Source organism: Sinohyriopsis cumingii, chromosome 7 (assembly GCF_028554795.1).
Source record: "Sinohyriopsis cumingii isolate HCF-2022 chromosome 7, ASM2855479v2, whole genome shotgun sequence".
NCBI classification, from domain to species: domain Eukaryota; kingdom Metazoa; phylum Mollusca; class Bivalvia; order Unionida; family Unionidae; genus Sinohyriopsis; species Sinohyriopsis cumingii.
This window is the reverse complement of record NC_142967.1, coordinates 39,908,347-39,926,808: the sequence shown is the minus strand read 5'-3', so window position 1 is coordinate 39,926,808 and position 18,462 is coordinate 39,908,347. Positions and strand designations below refer to the sequence as shown.

The 18,462-nt window shown below is 34.3% G+C and overlaps 1 protein-coding gene across 3 annotated transcripts in view; it reads left to right on the top strand.

Annotated features, from left to right (window-relative positions):
* The first annotated feature begins 676 nt into the window (after positions 1–676).
* The window catches only part of LOC149795072 (rab3 GTPase-activating protein catalytic subunit-like), a 100,114-nt gene continuing 82,328 nt past the window's right edge, over positions 677–18,462 (top strand). For all 3 annotated transcript variants that reach the window (XM_089964776.1, XM_089964774.1, XM_089964777.1), the window contains exons 1-6: positions 677–710; positions 5,413–5,465; positions 7,520–7,595; positions 9,701–9,869; positions 15,148–15,226; positions 16,275–16,394. In XM_089964776.1, coding sequence (XP_089820902.1) covers positions 696–710; positions 5,413–5,465; positions 7,520–7,595; positions 9,701–9,869; positions 15,148–15,226; positions 16,275–16,394 — 512 coding nt within the window. In that variant the 5' untranslated portion in view covers positions 677–695. The remainder of the gene's footprint in view (positions 711–5,412; positions 5,466–7,519; positions 7,596–9,700; positions 9,870–15,147; positions 15,227–16,274; positions 16,395–18,462) is intronic.

Below are 18,462 nucleotides of genomic sequence, written 5' to 3'. Positions count from 1 at the left end.
ATCCTAATAGTAAATTCAATGTGATCGATATTATTAAATTGTTGAGACTGTTGGTTATAAGTACATGTAATGAAATAGAGGGAACAGAATATGAGCTTACGTAAATATTTATGTATTTATTGAGATTTGAAGACTAGAATAAGTCCTCTTTTCTTCTCATTCAGCGTTTATATATATATATATATATATATATATATATATATATATATATATATATATATATATATATATATATATATATAAAGTAGCTAATTTAAGAAGCCATAATTAATTTTTACGAGCATTTCATCTTTTATCAGACTACTTTCTATATATTACCGGTACATCATAACATTGCAACCAATTTAAGGTTTTAATTTAAGGATTGCTGAAATCCAGAAACATAAAGTAGCTTGCGCTAGAAATTAAACCTGGGTGAGCACGTTACGATACTTATACTATGAGACATGTTACTAACTTTATTTATTTATTTATCAAACTAGCTCTTTTTTAATTCTTTTACTTCAAAAAGTATAATTTTCCTAATTCAGTGTTCTAAATCCACAAAACATCTTGTATACAGATCCAAAGTGCGAAATAATTTTGATCCCGATAACGTGTTTAATTGTGCTGACAACCGATATTATCAGACACTACTGACCATAGCCAAATTGTACCAACGAGCAAAAGTTATTTCCCTTTGAAGATCTTCAGCAATGGCAGCTGACGACGTAAGCTATCAATTAAGTTTGACATTTCTGATTTCTTACTCAAATTTAGAAATTTGGAGTGTATTTTTGCTATATACACTTATCCAGTTTAATTAATTGCGTGTTCCCTTGCACGCCAAAATGATTAGTCACGCATACCCATATAAAACAACTTGCTATTTTAACTGTCATATTGCGATCCCTTCGGGGATTTTGCGAAAGTCGGGCTTATTTTGTACTTGTATTGGATTATTATCAGGCAAAAGGGAGCAATAAAAATCCAATAAAAAATGAGCGCTAGTCGAAGTCCCCTAGATGGGTGGGGCTCTCGTTTTTTTTTCTTCCTGCCGGGATATTTTTTCTTTTCTTTTATCAAGATAATTTTTACTATTTGATTGATAAAAATATTTATTTTTTTAAAACAAATTTCTTTTCTAACTGATTTGTTTTAAGGGTGTTTTTCTTCTTCAACATATTCCCAGACCCCCATCTCCCTTCACCCCCCCCCCGCCCCGCCTCAAAAATCAAATGGTTCCATGGTCAAGGACTGTAAATTGTAATAAAAGTTGTACAAGTCATGTGACTGTTATACTAGCTATAGGTGTCATTTTTTAGAATTTAGTTACACATACCTTTAAGTGGCAATTTTATTTTACTCACTTATCTTTCACTATGCAATGCAAGATAAGTATATAACCGCCAAGGACATACATGCAACATAATCAGTGTTAATGTACATGGGCATTTTTTTATGAGACCAACCTAGATGTGTTATCAAATGTAAACTGAATTGAATGTCATGCTGCAATAGTATAGTTACATGCCTTCCAAGCCTACAGACAGTGTTGGAGATATTTTTTAACTCTGTGTTTTGTGGGATTGGTCAGTGCACTTTTGCTAAAAGCAGTGTTGCAGTATAATTCTGAATAAGTTATGTACTCATATAAGCTTTTAGACCTAGCACTGTCATATACATTATGACACATATACACCAATATGAATTTATGACCTAGCACTATCATATGCCATCACTACACACACTAGTCTTGAGTTTCCTCTAACCCTTACCATCCCTTTTTTTATATTTGGACATTTTTGTTGAGGTATAGGGTCAGAGTCATTTGCTTGTTGAAAAGTTAGAATTTGCTATGTGTTCTCATCAGGCCGCTTGTTACATGAATACCCAAATCTTGCAGCCTATATGTCCAAGACATCAGAAGTCCAATGAACATGTGATATCAATGATAAACCAATTTCCAATATTGATGTACACAAAATTTGAAAATATTAATGAAAGTAACATAATTTTCATAAAAGAAAATGAATGTACACATAATTTTGAACATATTTATTCCAAGAACAATGACCAGAAACTTTTCGGTATTGCAGCAACCTGCAGAAAGCCAGATTCATCAAGTGTTGAGCATGTGTCAGCGATGTTTTTGTTGGTATCACATAACTGGCTTTCTTCAAGTTGCTGTGACAGAAAAGTTCTTCATTCTCATACAAAATCCTTCCTCTTTTGAAGTCAGAACTAATAACCAAATTTTGCAAATTTCCTTTGTTGTTTCTTCACTGACTTCTTTATTCTATCACATGCATACAAATGCCATTATAAAAGTCCATAGTGATCACTAATTGTCATCTGGAATTGTATTTTGTGATGGCATCTTTGGTGGACAGTGAACATTGAAAAATGAACAGACTTTGGTATAACTGCATTAATATTAAATTTTAGAACAACAACTGATACTTTACTTAAGAATAGTAAAGGCACCTGTATGGCTACAATGACATATGCTTGAATCCAGGGATTGGCATCACAAGGTGTAACGAGAGATGATAAAGGTGGTGCAGCCCTTGGGCCATGGAAAATGTGCACATGTGGCCCTTAGGCTGGTTTAAGTTGGTGACCCCTGCTTTAAGTCAATACAAACAGGTGTTGAAGAATTTGTTGGTATAGGGAAGGACTAAACTCAGAAGACTTTGAAATCTAGGGATCAGATTTAGTCATTCCATCCCTCAGTAGTGTTAGATAGAATCTTAATGAAACTTTGCAAAATTTGCTCATAGCCCTTCCCATGCTCATTTGTATAAATAACATTTTTTTTTGCACCCAAAAATATAAACTTTGCAGACTCATCTCTTAAACCAACATCATATGCCAGACATGTGATTTTATTGAAATCAGAGCAGCAGTTTCTGAGCACAAGACTTCAAGTTTAATTGCATTAAATGTATGCAAGCATTAAAAGCTGAAATATATGTTTCATTTAATACCAATTAACATTTTAAACTTGAACGTAGGTACTCTACAGAATCCATTAAGCCAGTGTGCATTGGAGTGTAAAATGTTCCTTGGTGCAGTTAAAACCCAAACATGAAGAAAAAAAATACATTGATTCTGGTAGTTCATTAGAAAGTGCATTGCTGGATGTCTTACTTTTAGACATCTTGACTGGGGACTGTCACTACTGATTTGAAAGTGTTGGTGTCTGTAGAAAGAATGAGTGTTAGTACATGTTATTACATTGATAAGTGTTTGTATGTGTTATTGCAGTGATGAGTGTACATATTATTAGACTGATGAGTATGTGTACATTTTATTGCACTGATAAGTATTTGTACATGTTATTATACTGATGGTGCCAATTGTCTTGGAATGACTGCATATTGTTGATGTTAAACACTATTTTCAAAGGTTGGTATATCACTGGGATGGCAACTGAGTTGTTCATAACCTTGTAGAGAAGTATGACAGCTGCAGTTGGTAATAAAAACCTGTTTCAACATTCTGATGCATTAGTGTTTCATAAAACTGAGACAAAAATTGGGGACATAATTCTATTTTGACAAATGCTAAAACCATTTTAAAATTATGACAGTCACCAGAATTTCTCAACAAGTCACCAGCAAAAAAGCAATGACATGTTCGAGGTTTTTGTTGTACTAGAAAAGGGCTACACTATGGAACTTTCCATTCCAGATCTTGCAGTCATAGAAGTTTATTGTTTGCCCATTATGCCTGTGTTTTATTTAATTATTCCTTCTTTGTCTGAAATATTCTTTTTTTCAGATTGATAATTTATTGCTTTAATACAAAATTATATACATTTGCAAATTTTATCTATTAGAAATTGAGTTTTGTTTGTCATTACTTTGACTTTGAAAAGACACTAGTAAGCAGCAACAGCAGCTTTGGACCATTACTTGGCAACAACTTTGGACCATTAATCAGTGAAATCTTTGGACTGTTACTTGGCAACAACTTTGGATTGGTACTTGGCAACAACTTTGGACCATTAATCAGTGAAATCTTTGGACTGTTACTTGGCAATAACTTTGGATGGTGGTTCAGTAGACAATAGACCAAAACTTACATTTTTAGAAACTATATCAGCTGTTTTAATTAAACTTAAATATTTGATCACCTTTGGTAATTTTCAATCACTAACACCATAGATGGTGTTAAATTCTATCATTTTTCAGTTGGAATAGTTGATGATTATCAATCGGGTATTCCCTGTTTTCATACTAAAGTATTAGCTTTATACAGACAATGATGAATTATATAATACTAAATTATATAATACTAGAGAGTTGGAATAGTTAATGATTACCAATAGGGTATTTTCCATTTTCAGACTAAAGTATTAGATTTATTGGAGACATTGATGAATTATATAATACTAGGCTGAAAACAGATTACTTCATGATGTGAAATTCATCTCGTACATTTTTATTCAAGCAGAGATTAAAATAATTGTTGCAAACATTTGGAATAGTAAATAGTTTTCATGTTCTTAGCTCCATTTGAATAATAATTACTGATCCTCATTATACAGCAGTACAGACATGTATACTTGTGTGCAAGTCATATTGAACTGCATAAAACATAGATCTGCCATTGTATGATATGCTGGCTGATCAGTCTCTATATTTTTTTGTACTGGTTACTTTTAATAAACTGCATAGATCCAGATTGGCTGGTTATATTATATAATGGCAGATCTGGGTATATGCAGTTTGTAGTTGGATTGTACTTGAGAATACATGGTAAGTGTCATCTTTTATGTAGTCTTGTTATTAGTGTCTTAAATGACTTTCCTTGTATTGCTAATATGTACTTGGCTAGTCTTGTTATTAGTGTCTTAAATGACTTTCCTTGTATTGCTAATATGTGCCAGGGTAGTCCTGGTGTTAGTGTCTTAAATTACTTGACAGTATTGCCAATATGTACCTGGGTGATCCTGATATTAGTTTCTTAAATTACTTTCCTTATATTGCCAATATGTACTTGGCTAGTCTTGATATTAGTGTTTTAAATGAACTTCCTTGTATTGCTAATATGTACCAGGGTAGTCCCGATATTAGCGTCTTAAATTACTTTACTTGTATTGCTAATATGTACCTGGGGTAGTCTAGATATTAGTGTCTTTAATTACTTTCCTTATATTGAGATTATATACCACAGATATTCCCGATAAAAGTGTTTTAAATCACTTTCCTTGTATTGTCAATATGTACCTGGTTGGTCCTGATATTTTCTTAAATTACATGTATTGCCAATATGTACTGGGGTAGTCCTGGTATTAGTAATTTATAAATTAATTTCTGTTATATTTAGAATATAGCTGTATGTGAAAAGTCAGTGTTAAAAATATAACTTTGAATTTCTGTCAAAATGAATAATATGGTAACTGTATTTTTTGTTTGTTTTAAGGATGGTGAGGTATTTGAAATAACAGACTTTACAACAGCATCAGAATGGGAGAGGTAGTTATTTTCTTCTCTTTTTACAATTCTGTGTTTAGTATTATATTTAATGTTCGGTAAATAATGTTATATTTAAACTTCTTCATTTAATATTGTTATTTTTGAAATTCTTGGTTTAATATTGCTATACAGCTGTGCCTGTATTTAAAATTCTGCATTTAATATCATTATTTTGTGTTGCTGTCCTCTTCTTCTTTGTGGAAACTCTGTGAATCTTGGAATAGACCAGGAATAAAGGTAATCTATTATCAGATTTTTTTATCATCAAGAAGTTTAAACTGTTCAGCAACAAATATAAGTTACAGCTTTATTTCCTGTTTGCTTGAACCTTACATGAAGATTTTGCACATGAGGGGATGTAGAAACTGCTAAAAAGAACTTTGATCAAACAGGTCAAGCTTAAAGAAACTGGTGCAGCTTAGACATCTAGTATAGCTGCCACAATAGCCATTATGAACATCTTGTTATCACTACTCCTACAGAAAAATAGTCATACTGACTCAGGGTTTCTACTAGAAGACTTCTTATGATGTCTCAGTGGTCCTAAATGAAATTCATGCCAATCTGATGTCCAATATGTCCACCATGGCAGTCATCTTGAAATTGTGTTATCAGTACTTCTCCTAAATGGATGGTCATATCATCATGGGGTTTTCAGTTGAAGACTTCTTACAGTGCTTTGTTGGTCCTAAATGAAAATGATCCCATTCTGATGTTCAGTATGGCTGTCACAGTGGCTGTCTTGAAAATCTTGTCACTACTCTTTCTGGATGTATGGTCATATCAACATTGGTTTCCAGGAAATGACTTTCTGTGATGTCTGGTTAGTCCTAAATGTAAATAGTTCAGCTTGCACATCCAATATGGCCACCACAGTGACAAGCTTGAAAATCTTGTTATTGCTATTACTGAATGGATGGTTGTATCAACAATATTATTTTGCTAAATAACTTCTGATGACCTAGTTGGTTCAAAACGAAAGTGGTGCTTTCCAAACACCCATTATGGCTGCAACAGTGGATGGCTTGAAAATCTTGATATAACTAATTCTGAATAATTGTCATATCAGTGCAGGGTTTTCATTGACAGACTTCTTATGTTGTTTATTTGGCCAAAATTGAAAACAGTGCTGATATGACTTCCAATAATGCTGCCACAATGGCCATCATGAAAATCTTTTTATTGTTACTTCACTTAGATAGCTGGTCAGATTGATTGATTGATTGATTGATTGATTGAATGGATTTACGTCACATGCACCCAGAAGGTCATATTAATGTTGTGCTTCCACCAAAAGACTTCTTAAGATGTCTAATTAGTTATAAATGTCCATCTGATGTCACAAATGGCCACCATGTCTGCCATCTTGAGAATCTTTTTTTGTTACTTCTCCAAAACAGAAAGTCATATCAACATGGGCTTTCCACCAGAAACTTTTGGTTTAGAATGTTGACTTGTTGGTCCTAAATGAAAACTGCACCAATTTGACAACCATTTGTCCACCAGAGTGCTTAGTTTGAAAATTTGGTTGTTGCTGAAGACTGTTTGAGATGGTTTCATCACACTGCAGTTAAAAGGAAGAAATGGTCTTATCTTGAATTTCAGGACATTACAAGTATTTTGGCAAGTAGTGTAAGTCCCTTTAAGGGTCTCTTGTTTCAGATATGAACCCACAGATTCAGAATACCAGGGGTCAAGAACACTCGTTGTTAAAGACCTACATAGAGCTGTGTATTGTGCTTAGGCAGTTGTAGCAAAATGTCTTGCCCAGAGGCACCATGGCAGCCAACCATGCCTGGTCAGTGCAGGATTCAAACTTACACATTTCTGATTGTGAGTCCATTAAGCCAACCACTAGGGTTCTGTGGCTGCCTAGTGCATGAATGGATAAAGATTTTGTATCACTGAAGTCACTTTTTCCATTTTTGCAATGAAGATACTTTAATTTGGATTAGGGGTTACATTTTCGAAATCATAAACACTTCAGAGATTTAGAATTTTCTATAAATAGTATGTTTTGTTGTTCATGGACGATATTTTGTTTCTTTGTGTAGGTTCATTGCAAGAGTTGAAGAGATTCTGCATGAATGGAAGCTTGTGAATTGTGAACCAAAACCTCCAGCTAAAAAGGTATAAAACAATAGCTTGTACATTATTCTGTGGTTGACAGTCGTGAAGACTCACTTAAGGTATAAACAATATATTGTACATGATTCTGTGGTTAGAACTATGAGACTCACTTAAGGTATAAAACAGTAGATTGTACATGATTTTAATTGTTAGAGCCATGAAGATTCACTTAAGGAATAAAACAATAGATTGTACATGATTTTAATTGTTAGAGCCATGAAGATTCACTTAAGGAATAAACAATAGATTGTGTAATGTGGCATACGAATGTGTTTTCTGAACATTCAACAAAATGTCCATCTGTCTGTGACACCTTGGTTATTTTTTTCATCTTCATCAGTATCAGGCAATGTGGTGGGGCATCCTTGATCCAGAAAACATTTACATTTTTTTTAGCTATCCATTAAACACATCACTCCCTTGCTTTAGCATGCCTGCATAACTCAAAAACCTTTTTATTATTTGGAGGTTCAGGTGTTGACAGGAATGAAAAACAGTCTGCTTTTGCTTGATTTTAAAAAATCATAATGAAAATAGGTACATGAAAGCTTGACTTGTTTTATTATTAAAAATGGTAGTTAGTGTAGAGAAATTTTGGAATCATCATCAAAATTGAAAATTTTAATAAGAATTCTTTTTTTTGGTAGGCTTGTTTAATATAAATATTTTCTCAATAAGGAATATATATGATAATAAAATCATAGTCACTGGTAACAACACTAGGAAATAAGTACCAATTAAAGAAGTCTTGTTAAGTGAAATTCATTTATTAATTTGATCTTTTAATTGTAATCATCACAAGTATGATACGATATGCCATATTGTATTCAAATTAGACAAGGGTCAGTCAGCTGTTACAGCACAAACAATTATGTGATAACCTAATTCAGTACTTACTTAGTATATAAGTTGGCTTTATTTTGATATGCTTAGAAGGTCATGATCTTTCAAGACACTGACACTGCTAAATACTATACTAGTTGTCCCCAGCCATTTATAGTGCATGAATGATGCTAACATAACAGTAGCACCCATACGTAGATTGGTGTTTTTTCTCATTAAAATCACACCATAGACAACTCCTGTGTTCACCTTTGGCTAATCCATAGATTGGTCTTTATACTGTGAAGTGATACATTTGACAGTAACTTGAAAGTTCAAATTAAACATGTATTTCTGGTTTCATTACACAATTCTCCTTTTTCTCTTGTTGATATATTTTTATTTAGTCCAGATGTAGTTTCCCAGGACATTGAAATTGCCACATGCTGACTGTCTTTTAGCACAAATGACATTGCCATGTGCTGTTGATGAAAATATAATATTTAAAAATGCTATCTTCAGGTATTAACGAATGCAGACTTTATTAATGAGTTTGGCTCCAGTGGTTTATAAATGTAATCAAAGTTACGAAGCTTTCGTTCATTTGTATAAATTTTGTGATTCATGCAAAGAGAAAGGCAACTAAAACTTGTCTTCCTTTATTTTTAGAATTGTTGTTTTGAACTTGTATGCAGACTTCTTGTATTATTTTAACTAAAGCCATGGGTAGGGATAGTGTATATTGGTGGGAGTGAATCCACCTCTTCTTTGATAACTCATGAGCAATGAGGTCCATAAACATCAGTCATAACTTAAACAAAGGTGCAGAATTGTGAAGGAAACAATTTTAAGTAAACATTGACAGCTTATGGGTGGGGGTGGAAGCAGTCCTGACAACTGTTGTTGATACATGCAAGTTATAATTTTTTATCTTACAAAATTATTTTAATATAATCTTTTAGCCTAAACAACTATTTGTATAATGGATGGTAATATAGTCATTTATTGTTTAATATAAATGTATGTTGGATCTGAAGAATTCAAATATAGTTACAGCATGATTTATATTAAATGTCTGTCTGTCTGTCAACGTATTGTGTAGGATAAAGGTGATTACAGTTGTTATTGATGGAGAGGTGGATTCACTCTATCCCTGCCCAATTTGCATACAGATTCAAAACAATGCTTGTGCTATATCAAGTGTGCATATTTTAAATTATTTCTGTTGAAATTCTGTCAAAAAGAGGATGCAAAATTGTTCAGGTGATCAATATTTGTTGTAGGGGGAATATGCTAATGGAGTATGGGAAGAACAAACTGAGGAATTGAGCTTTGCAGACTACAAGTTTTGTATGACCCATATCTGGCTGAAACATCCCCAGGAGGAAGATCGGAAAAAATCTGAGGAGAGAGAAACAGCTGAGAATGAGACAGAAGAGGAGGAACAGGAAGGTTAGCACATGCTTGTTTGTGTCTGTGTTTGTCATGTTCTTTCTTGATGTATATATCATTCTTGGAAGCAATCAGTCACCAGGGGATCTCTAATCATGTGCATATGTTACCCCTTTCCTGCAAATGTGGTAGGGACATATAGTGTAACTGTTACCCATGTATCCCAGTCCTCTATCCACCCATCCTACCTTGGTTAAATGTATTATTATGCCCTTCTGGCTGCATTGTCATGTAACTTTTGGGTAGAATGCTTCTTGATGTACCAAAAAGTTGTTCAGTGTGTTCTATATGTACCTACTTCAATGACTTTGGTTGCATACTGCAAAAAGAAGGGTGTTCTGTGAACACATTTTAATATTCATGGATTGAAGGTAAATTTATGCAGAGCATTGACTTAGGATACATCTACATGAGAATTTGAGCGGCAACCATTAGCAGCATTTGAACCTGTCTCTTTGGATTTTGTACGTACAATCCTGATGAAGAGTGCACCAAAGTCATGTGAACTTGATCCAATTCCAACATCACTGCTGCTTGAGTGCTTAGATCCAGTATTGCCTTCACAAACTGATGTTATTAATACCTCTCCCTCATCCGGAGAATTCCCATCATTTTTCAAAACTGCCATTGTAAAGCCTCTGCTGAAGAAACCAACACTAGACCATAACGATTTAAAGAACTACCACCCAGTTTCTAATCTCCCATTCATATAAAAAATCTTAGATAAGGTTGTTCTATCCCAGCTTGTATCTCATCTAAATTCAAACAGTCTTTTTAGCAATGTACAGTCTGCATATCGCCCTTACCACAGTACTGAAACTACTCTTCTAAAAGTAGTTAATGACATTCTCTCTGCATTGGATAGCGGAAAGATTACAGTCCTCACTCTCCTTGATTTGTCTGCAGCATTTGACACAATAGACCATGATATATTACTTCACCATCTCCAGCATGTATTTGGCATTCATGATACGGCCTTACTGTGGTTCAAGTCCTACTTGGTCAACAGGACATAAATTGTATCTGCAAATGGAATACACTCCAGCCCAGATGATCCATGTTGTGGTGTTCCACAGGGGTCTGTTCTTGGACCCGTTCTCTTCATTCTGTACACTCAGCCGCTCTCAAGTGTCATAGATCATCATCCAGTGTCTCACCAATTGTACGCTGATGACACCCAAATATACAAATCTAGCCACTCAACTGAAGTTGATGCTACCATCCAAGGTGTAGAGAGGTGCATTTCTGATGTGAAATCATGGATGACATGTAACAAGCTGCAGATGAATGATGATAAAACTGAGGCCATTCTGGTCACAACACAAAGACTTTCTCATTCACATCCTTTACCTCAAACAGTAAATATCAGCAATGCCAACATTAAATTCACACAATCAGTACGTAACCTAGGTGTTACTCTGGACAGTAGTCTCACATTGCACCAACATGTCATGAACATATGCAAGGCTGCATATCTTGAGCTGAGATGCATCAGCTCAATTCGCAAATATCTTTCAGTTGATGCCACTAAAACACTTGTGTGTTCATTAGTACTTTCAAGACTGGACTATTGTAACTCAATTCTGTCTGGTTCATCTCAATATCTACTCCAGAAACTTCAAAAAGTTCAAAACACAGCTGCTTGGATCATACTTAGAGTACCATGATCAGAGCACACCTCCCCACTGCTCTTTACCCTACACTGGCTATCCATTCGATCCACAATCAAACAAAAAATTTGTTCTCTGTGCTACGTTTCACTGTCGGACTCTAGTCCAACATACCTATCAGACCTCACCCATGTGTACACACCAGCAAGATACTTACACTCCTCTTCTGACAATCGTATACTCATTATTCCCACTATGAAAACAAAGTCATATGGACAGCGTTCTTTTGCATACCAAGGCCCAGCAACATGGAATGAATTGCCCACTGAACTTAGACGCAAAGACACAGTGATCACATTCAAGATGGCTCTCAAAACTCACTTATTTCGACTGCAAGAACAGACTTAAAGATCTAATAATGTTTCCTACCTTAATCTCAGCATGTTTTTTTTATTATTTTTTAATGTTTTTTTCTAATTTCATGGTGTTTGTTTTTGTAATAATATTATTATATGTTTTTTATCTTATAGGTGTTGTCTAATGTTGTAAAGCGCTTAGAGCTTCTAAAGATTAGGCGCTATACAAAGTCCTCATTATTATTATTATTATTATTATTATATCAGTGTTGATTTAGCCTTCATGCCTAAAGGACAAGGCTTGTCGAGTGTTTTTACTTTGCCTCCATGAAGTTAAGGAGACATATTATACTCCATACATATAACAGCATGTACGTGTGTCCAGCCTCACTGCATCTCACCCATTCTTTCTTCCTAGGTCTGAAGGAGGCTAATATTGCACAGATTGTATAATTTGCTAATAGTACCACACCCATTGAAAAAAGAATGTCACAGTAACCTGCATTGCATATTTCACTGGCTTATGTTACATGTTTGCATTTATCTCTTGACCATACAGGTTTTTGTATGCTTTGTTCAAAATATCTTATCTATATTCTAAAGTTGATGAGATTATTACAACAATGCATCATTATGGCCAGATTTTATTATTCAGTGACTTTGATTCATATTTTTTAGTCTGATGTTAATTTCTAAGTTGCTATTCATTGTAGAATCATGAAATTGGTGATGATACGCATCTCTCTTAGTACCACACCATTACCACAAACTTAGGATGCTCAGTATAACCAATTGCTTTCTATTTATGGATTATTTTTTTTCCTTAGGATGCAAGTGTTTTCCATGCTATATGCATAGTCATCCCAATAACCATGAAACTTCATAAAAGATTTTGTGTTGATAATTTGGTAAACTTTCATTTGAAAAACTTAACATTGTATATTTTAATAGATTATTTATTAATGAGAATGAGTACAAAAATTAGATGAGTTGACTGGATGCTTTTTCTTTGAGGTAGCAGCTGTCATGGCTTGGCTAATCAAGGTAATTGCTGATGCACAAACTATGCTTCCAATACTGACTGTCACTCCAAGGTTACTCAAAGCCTTTGTCATTGCATCCATGTCCATTTTTATGAACTCATTATAGATCCATTGCCATCATTACACGACAAAAGTCATATATGCCAAATCATCTGAATAATACAGAATCCTAAACATTGTTGGATTCCATTAAATCCAGATAATATCAGTGCTTCATCACATTATGAACCATGTAATTTCTCCCTTGAACTGAGATTCTCTGCCATTTTTCATGTGTATGAATTAATCTGACTTTGATCGGTGACATCTGTGGGTGAACCAATTTAAGTAGAAAGCTGGCAGCACACAAGATTGGATGATGTGACCATTGTAAACAAGAATAGCTAACACATGCTATGTCAGATTGTCTTCAGGCCAAGTTTGCCTTTCATTTTATATTTTAGTTGATCATCCGTATTCACCCAAGTCTTATTTGTATGTATGTAAATCTGAATGTCATTTAAACCTAACTTCTTGATTATATTTAAGAACGGTTTATGTCCAATTGCTTTTTTAACAAATCATATCATTCCAAACACACTTTAGTTAGTTTGGAAGAGTGGTGAAATTTATGATAAACAGTGGAATTGGGGCTCTGCTTTTATATCAAAGAAAGAATTTTTGTTTTTGTTTCTATTGTTTTATGTCTTTTACACCTAGTCATAGCATGTATGCATGTATGTAAATGGTTTAATAGAACATCTGTACAATGCTGGCTATTCAGTCCTGATTAAAAGTTTTAAAACATGTAAAGATAAAACATTCCAAAATAAACTTAAGTGGAAAGGTGTCCAGCATTTTGTTTTAAAGTTTATTTTAGTCTGAAAGTGTTTTCTGTAGGATAATTAACGTTTAAAATGGCTACTGGTGACTAATAAAAGTTCACACAGATGAGATACGTAATGTTTGATTACATTCTGATTTCAGCCTCTTTTCTCCTTATTCTCTGTTTTAATTAGATGAAAACCATTATGAATCTTAAAAATTAAGGCTTCTGCTTTCTCTGTCAGACCTGGTTTTAGCTGCTGACCCATTTTTTTTGCTAACTCCAGATCCCCCCAAAGATTATAGAAAAGGGAGTAAAAATATTTTATGTTGTGAATATTGTCCATATTTTCCTCTCATTCTGATACCATTTTGTCTCATTTTGGCACTGTTTCATCTCATTCCACTGCCATTCCATCTCATTCTCATACCTTTTCATCACATTTTAGTAGTGTTATTTTCTCTCATTTCAGTATTATTTTGTGTCATTCTGATACTGTTTGATTACATTTCGGTAGTGTTTCATCTTATTCCGGCAGTATTTATAGACAGTGACTCACATTATGTGTAATAGTCAAAGTTAATAATTGTTTTACCAGTTATGACTATGATTAAATAAATGGCAGTGTCATTATCCTAGATGGTCAATTTTCTCTGACCCATCTCACCTCATGTCCAAACAACCTGAAATTGATAAGCAGTTTATTTAGTTTCTCATTTATAACAGTTAAATCATATTTTGTCTTTTTAATAAGCCAACAGATGAGCCCAAATTACACTGTTCACAAAATGGTCCCAATGCCAGATTGTTTCTCATATTTCTTGGTCATGTGATTGATCAAAATCTTGCAGCCTACATTTTTCATGATGTTAGAGATGAAACAGTTATGTATTGCAGCAAATGATGTAATTTATGTGACTAAGGAATGGTGGATTGCAGGGTAGATTCTGTTAATAAAAAATGGATATTGGCTCATATTTTGCTTTATTAAACTTACCAATTTTGTTTTAATCATTATAACCTGGAAGATAAATACTTATTATTGATTTCAGGCAGGTAGGGGTCGATACAAGGCCACATAAATTTGCTAACCTCAGGGTAAAGAGACTACCCTATGCAGCTGCCTTGTGAGATTCCCTTCCTGATTGGTCATTTACGGTTAGTAATTGTATACCTTTAGACCATTTAGAGGAGGGGAATCCTGTGTAGGGGGCTGTTGCATACTTTTGTGAAAAAGAACTATGAAAGGCAATTATTTGCATATGCTCAAAGAAAGGAGTTACAGTGGTCCCACTCACTCTAGCCTTACTTGTAAGGAATTTGCCACTAGTTCTGAGCATCATTCTAATGTACATCTTGAATAAGTAGGCAACGTCTGCTTGCTTATTGAAGACTTTTACATGTCATTGATACTGCATGTGTAAGTGGTGATCTTGGCTTACTGCTTTTTTTAATTTGTTGCAGACAAGACAGCCACAGTGTTTCTTGATCTCCAGAACATGGATAATGACTTCCCATCTCGAGCTCACTGTATCTGTAGATGGTAAGTCTATAGCTATTTAAACTCTTCCCATGTTGTTTTATCTTCATCTGTTAGCATGGGACATAGAAGAAATGGCAGATGTTGGTCTGCCCATCCATCAATATTTCTTTCCCTTTTTCTTTCTTCTGTATTGCACCCCTTTATCTTGTCTATTTTATGCAGTGTAACATAGCATAATCCTAAATATTTTCTAAGTAAATAGTTTCTATTGTCAAGCCTACTCCATACTTGATGTGAATTATTAGCTAAGACAATTTATTCTACAACATGCACACTTGTCTCTTTACCTTGGTGTCAAGGTTATAGTGATAGAAAATTTGCATTATGGTGTTGGTTCAGATTTTTCAATTTGCTAATATTTCCTAAACCCCTTTAATAGATTTTCATTATACTTGGCATTAATCATTATGAAGATAGGGCAATTCATTCTACCACACAGTTAGTTACCCCTGTGACCCTGTGATCAAGGTCACAGTCATTGAAAGTTTGTTATGATTTTGATTAAAGTTCTCCATTTGCTTATGTTTCCTTAATCCAGTGATGGATATTATTAATAATTGAGATGACTTATTATGAGACAAAGACAGTTTATTTTGGTGACATGCATGCTTGTGTCTGTGACCTTAGAGTCAAGGTCACAGTCATGGGAACTTTGCATTAAGGGTTTGGTTAGCTTTTTCATTCACTTATGTTTCCAAAACCCCTTGATTACTTTGCATCATACTTGTGATGAAATAACTAAGATCATTCATTCTGTAACATGCACTCTCAGCCCATTAATCTTGGGGTTATGGTCATTCATAAAATATTGGCATTACGGTTTTGGTTATTTCTGTATACTTCCTGAACCCCTTTAATTTATTTTGTTCCTACTTGGCTTGACTCATTATGAAGCTAAGAACTATTGTGCAATATACTCACTCAGTCTTTTGATCTTACAGTCAAGGTCACACTGTTAACAGCAAAACTTTGATTTTTGGTTTGACATATAGCCATTGGCCTTCTTGTTAGATATCTATATTCATAAGGCCCCATTTCTCCATTTCAGGTATGGGTTACAGGAATTTGTAACATTATTGCCAGTTGTAAACGAAGAGCCCATTGACACAGAGAGTCGAGTTAAACTTCTTCTATCTTCTGTCTCCATTGCCCTCAGTAATGCAGGATGGTAAGTTGTACTAATTGTTGGTCTGTATACTCTAGGGATAATATATGTACATAAAGCTTTTTTGCAAAATATTAATTTGTCCAAAATTCAGTTGGTATTATCAGGTTTGACTTAAACTTTGTTTAGAGGCATTGCAGAATATTAAGCAGCTTTTAAATAGAACTGTGCAAATTTATTGAGGTTTTTTGAAGAGGCCAAAGTACAACAATAACAGTTTTGTCTATTCTCATCATATTTGCATGCATATTTCAAGCGTAACAAGCCTTAAGAAGTCCACTTTTTAAAGCTTGCATGTTTTTACCTTTGCTATAACATGGTTGATTGAGCTCATTGATAGTTTTGACTAAAGTATTTAAATTTACATAATCCATAAATTTGTTATAATCTAAAAAAATTTGGGCTGGGTTAAATTTAGTGATGTTATTTGCAAAAGTGGGTCAAAAGTTTCTCTTTGTTTTCATTTCATGTATGGCTTCTCAGCAGATTAAACTGCTTTTGAGAATCTTAACATATATGGTCTTGAATCATCTTTATCATGGCTTTTCTGTCTAGCCTGCTTTGAAGCAAGATCAGTATAATATGTTCACCAAGATTTCTAACAAAAACCAAAATAGTACTGTTTCTTCAAACTGATTCAAAGTCCAATCTATTCCATGACCTGCATGTTATGCTTATAGCTGACAGCTGTTTATATGGAACCCAAACTGTCTCATTTACTGTGCATCTTACCTAATATTATGATAGGATTCAGTTTGTAAGACAAGACTTTGTTGGGCCCCGAGTGGTCGAATGGTCTAAAGCGCTCTCCATTACAGATCACTGCCATCCCAGCTCTGTCTGCGTGGGTTGGAGTCTCAGATTCAGCCAGTGTGGATATGTGAGAAAGCTTGCCAGTAGCTTCTCATGGGTTGGTGGTTCTTTCTGGGGTTTTCCGGGGTTCTTCCTCCACCATTAATACTGGCCGCCATGTATAGCCTATTGTGTGCTGACAAATGGCGTTAAACCCAACAACAACAACAACAACAACAACAAGACATTTTTGAATCAGTATAGGATTGTTGTGGTATTGCTACATATACAAACATGAAGAAAAAATCTAGAATGCAGCCATCCACACTATCTGGATACGCACATCAGCTAACACCAGGTGTACTTTACTGTTCATTTAAAAAGTTACCAATTTTACATTTACAGGCATTAAAATAATATTTGTTTTTATATGCAATAACATCTTACAGGGTTGCTAGATGCCTTTATGTAACGATTTCAGCCTGAATAGTGATATGTATGTTCATCCATCCATATCCTAGACTGACCTCAGATTGACCTCAGTGTTCAAGTCTTAATAGCACTGTTTATATACATCCATCCACATCCTAGACTGACTTCAGATTGACTTCCGTGTTCAAGTCTTATTAACAATATGCATATACATCCATCCACATCCTAGACTGACCTCAGCGTTCAAGTCTTAATAGCACTGTTTATATACATCCATCCACATCCTAGACTGACCTCAGTGTTCAAGTCTTAATAGCACTGTTTATATACATCCATCCACATCCTAGATTGATCTCAATGTTCAAGTCTTATTAACAATATGCATATACATCCATCCACATCCTAGACTGACCTCAGTGTTCAAGTCTTAATAGCACTGTTTATATACATCCATCCACATCCTAGATTGATCTCAATGTTCAAGTCTTAATAACAGTATGTATATACATCCATCCACATCCTAGATTGATCTCAGCATTCAGGTCTTAATAGCACTGTTTATATACATCCATCCACATCCTAGATTGATCTCAATGTTCAGGTCTTAATAACAGTATGTATATACATCCATCCACATCCTAGATTGATCTTGGTGTTCAAGTCGTAATAACACTATGTATATACATCCATCCACATCCTAGATTGATCTCAGTGTTCAGGTCTTAATAACACTATGTATATACATCCATCCACATCCTAGATTGATCTGTGTTCAGGTCTTAATAACAGTATGTATATACATCCATCCACATCCTAGATTGATCTCAGTGTTCAGGTCTTAATAACA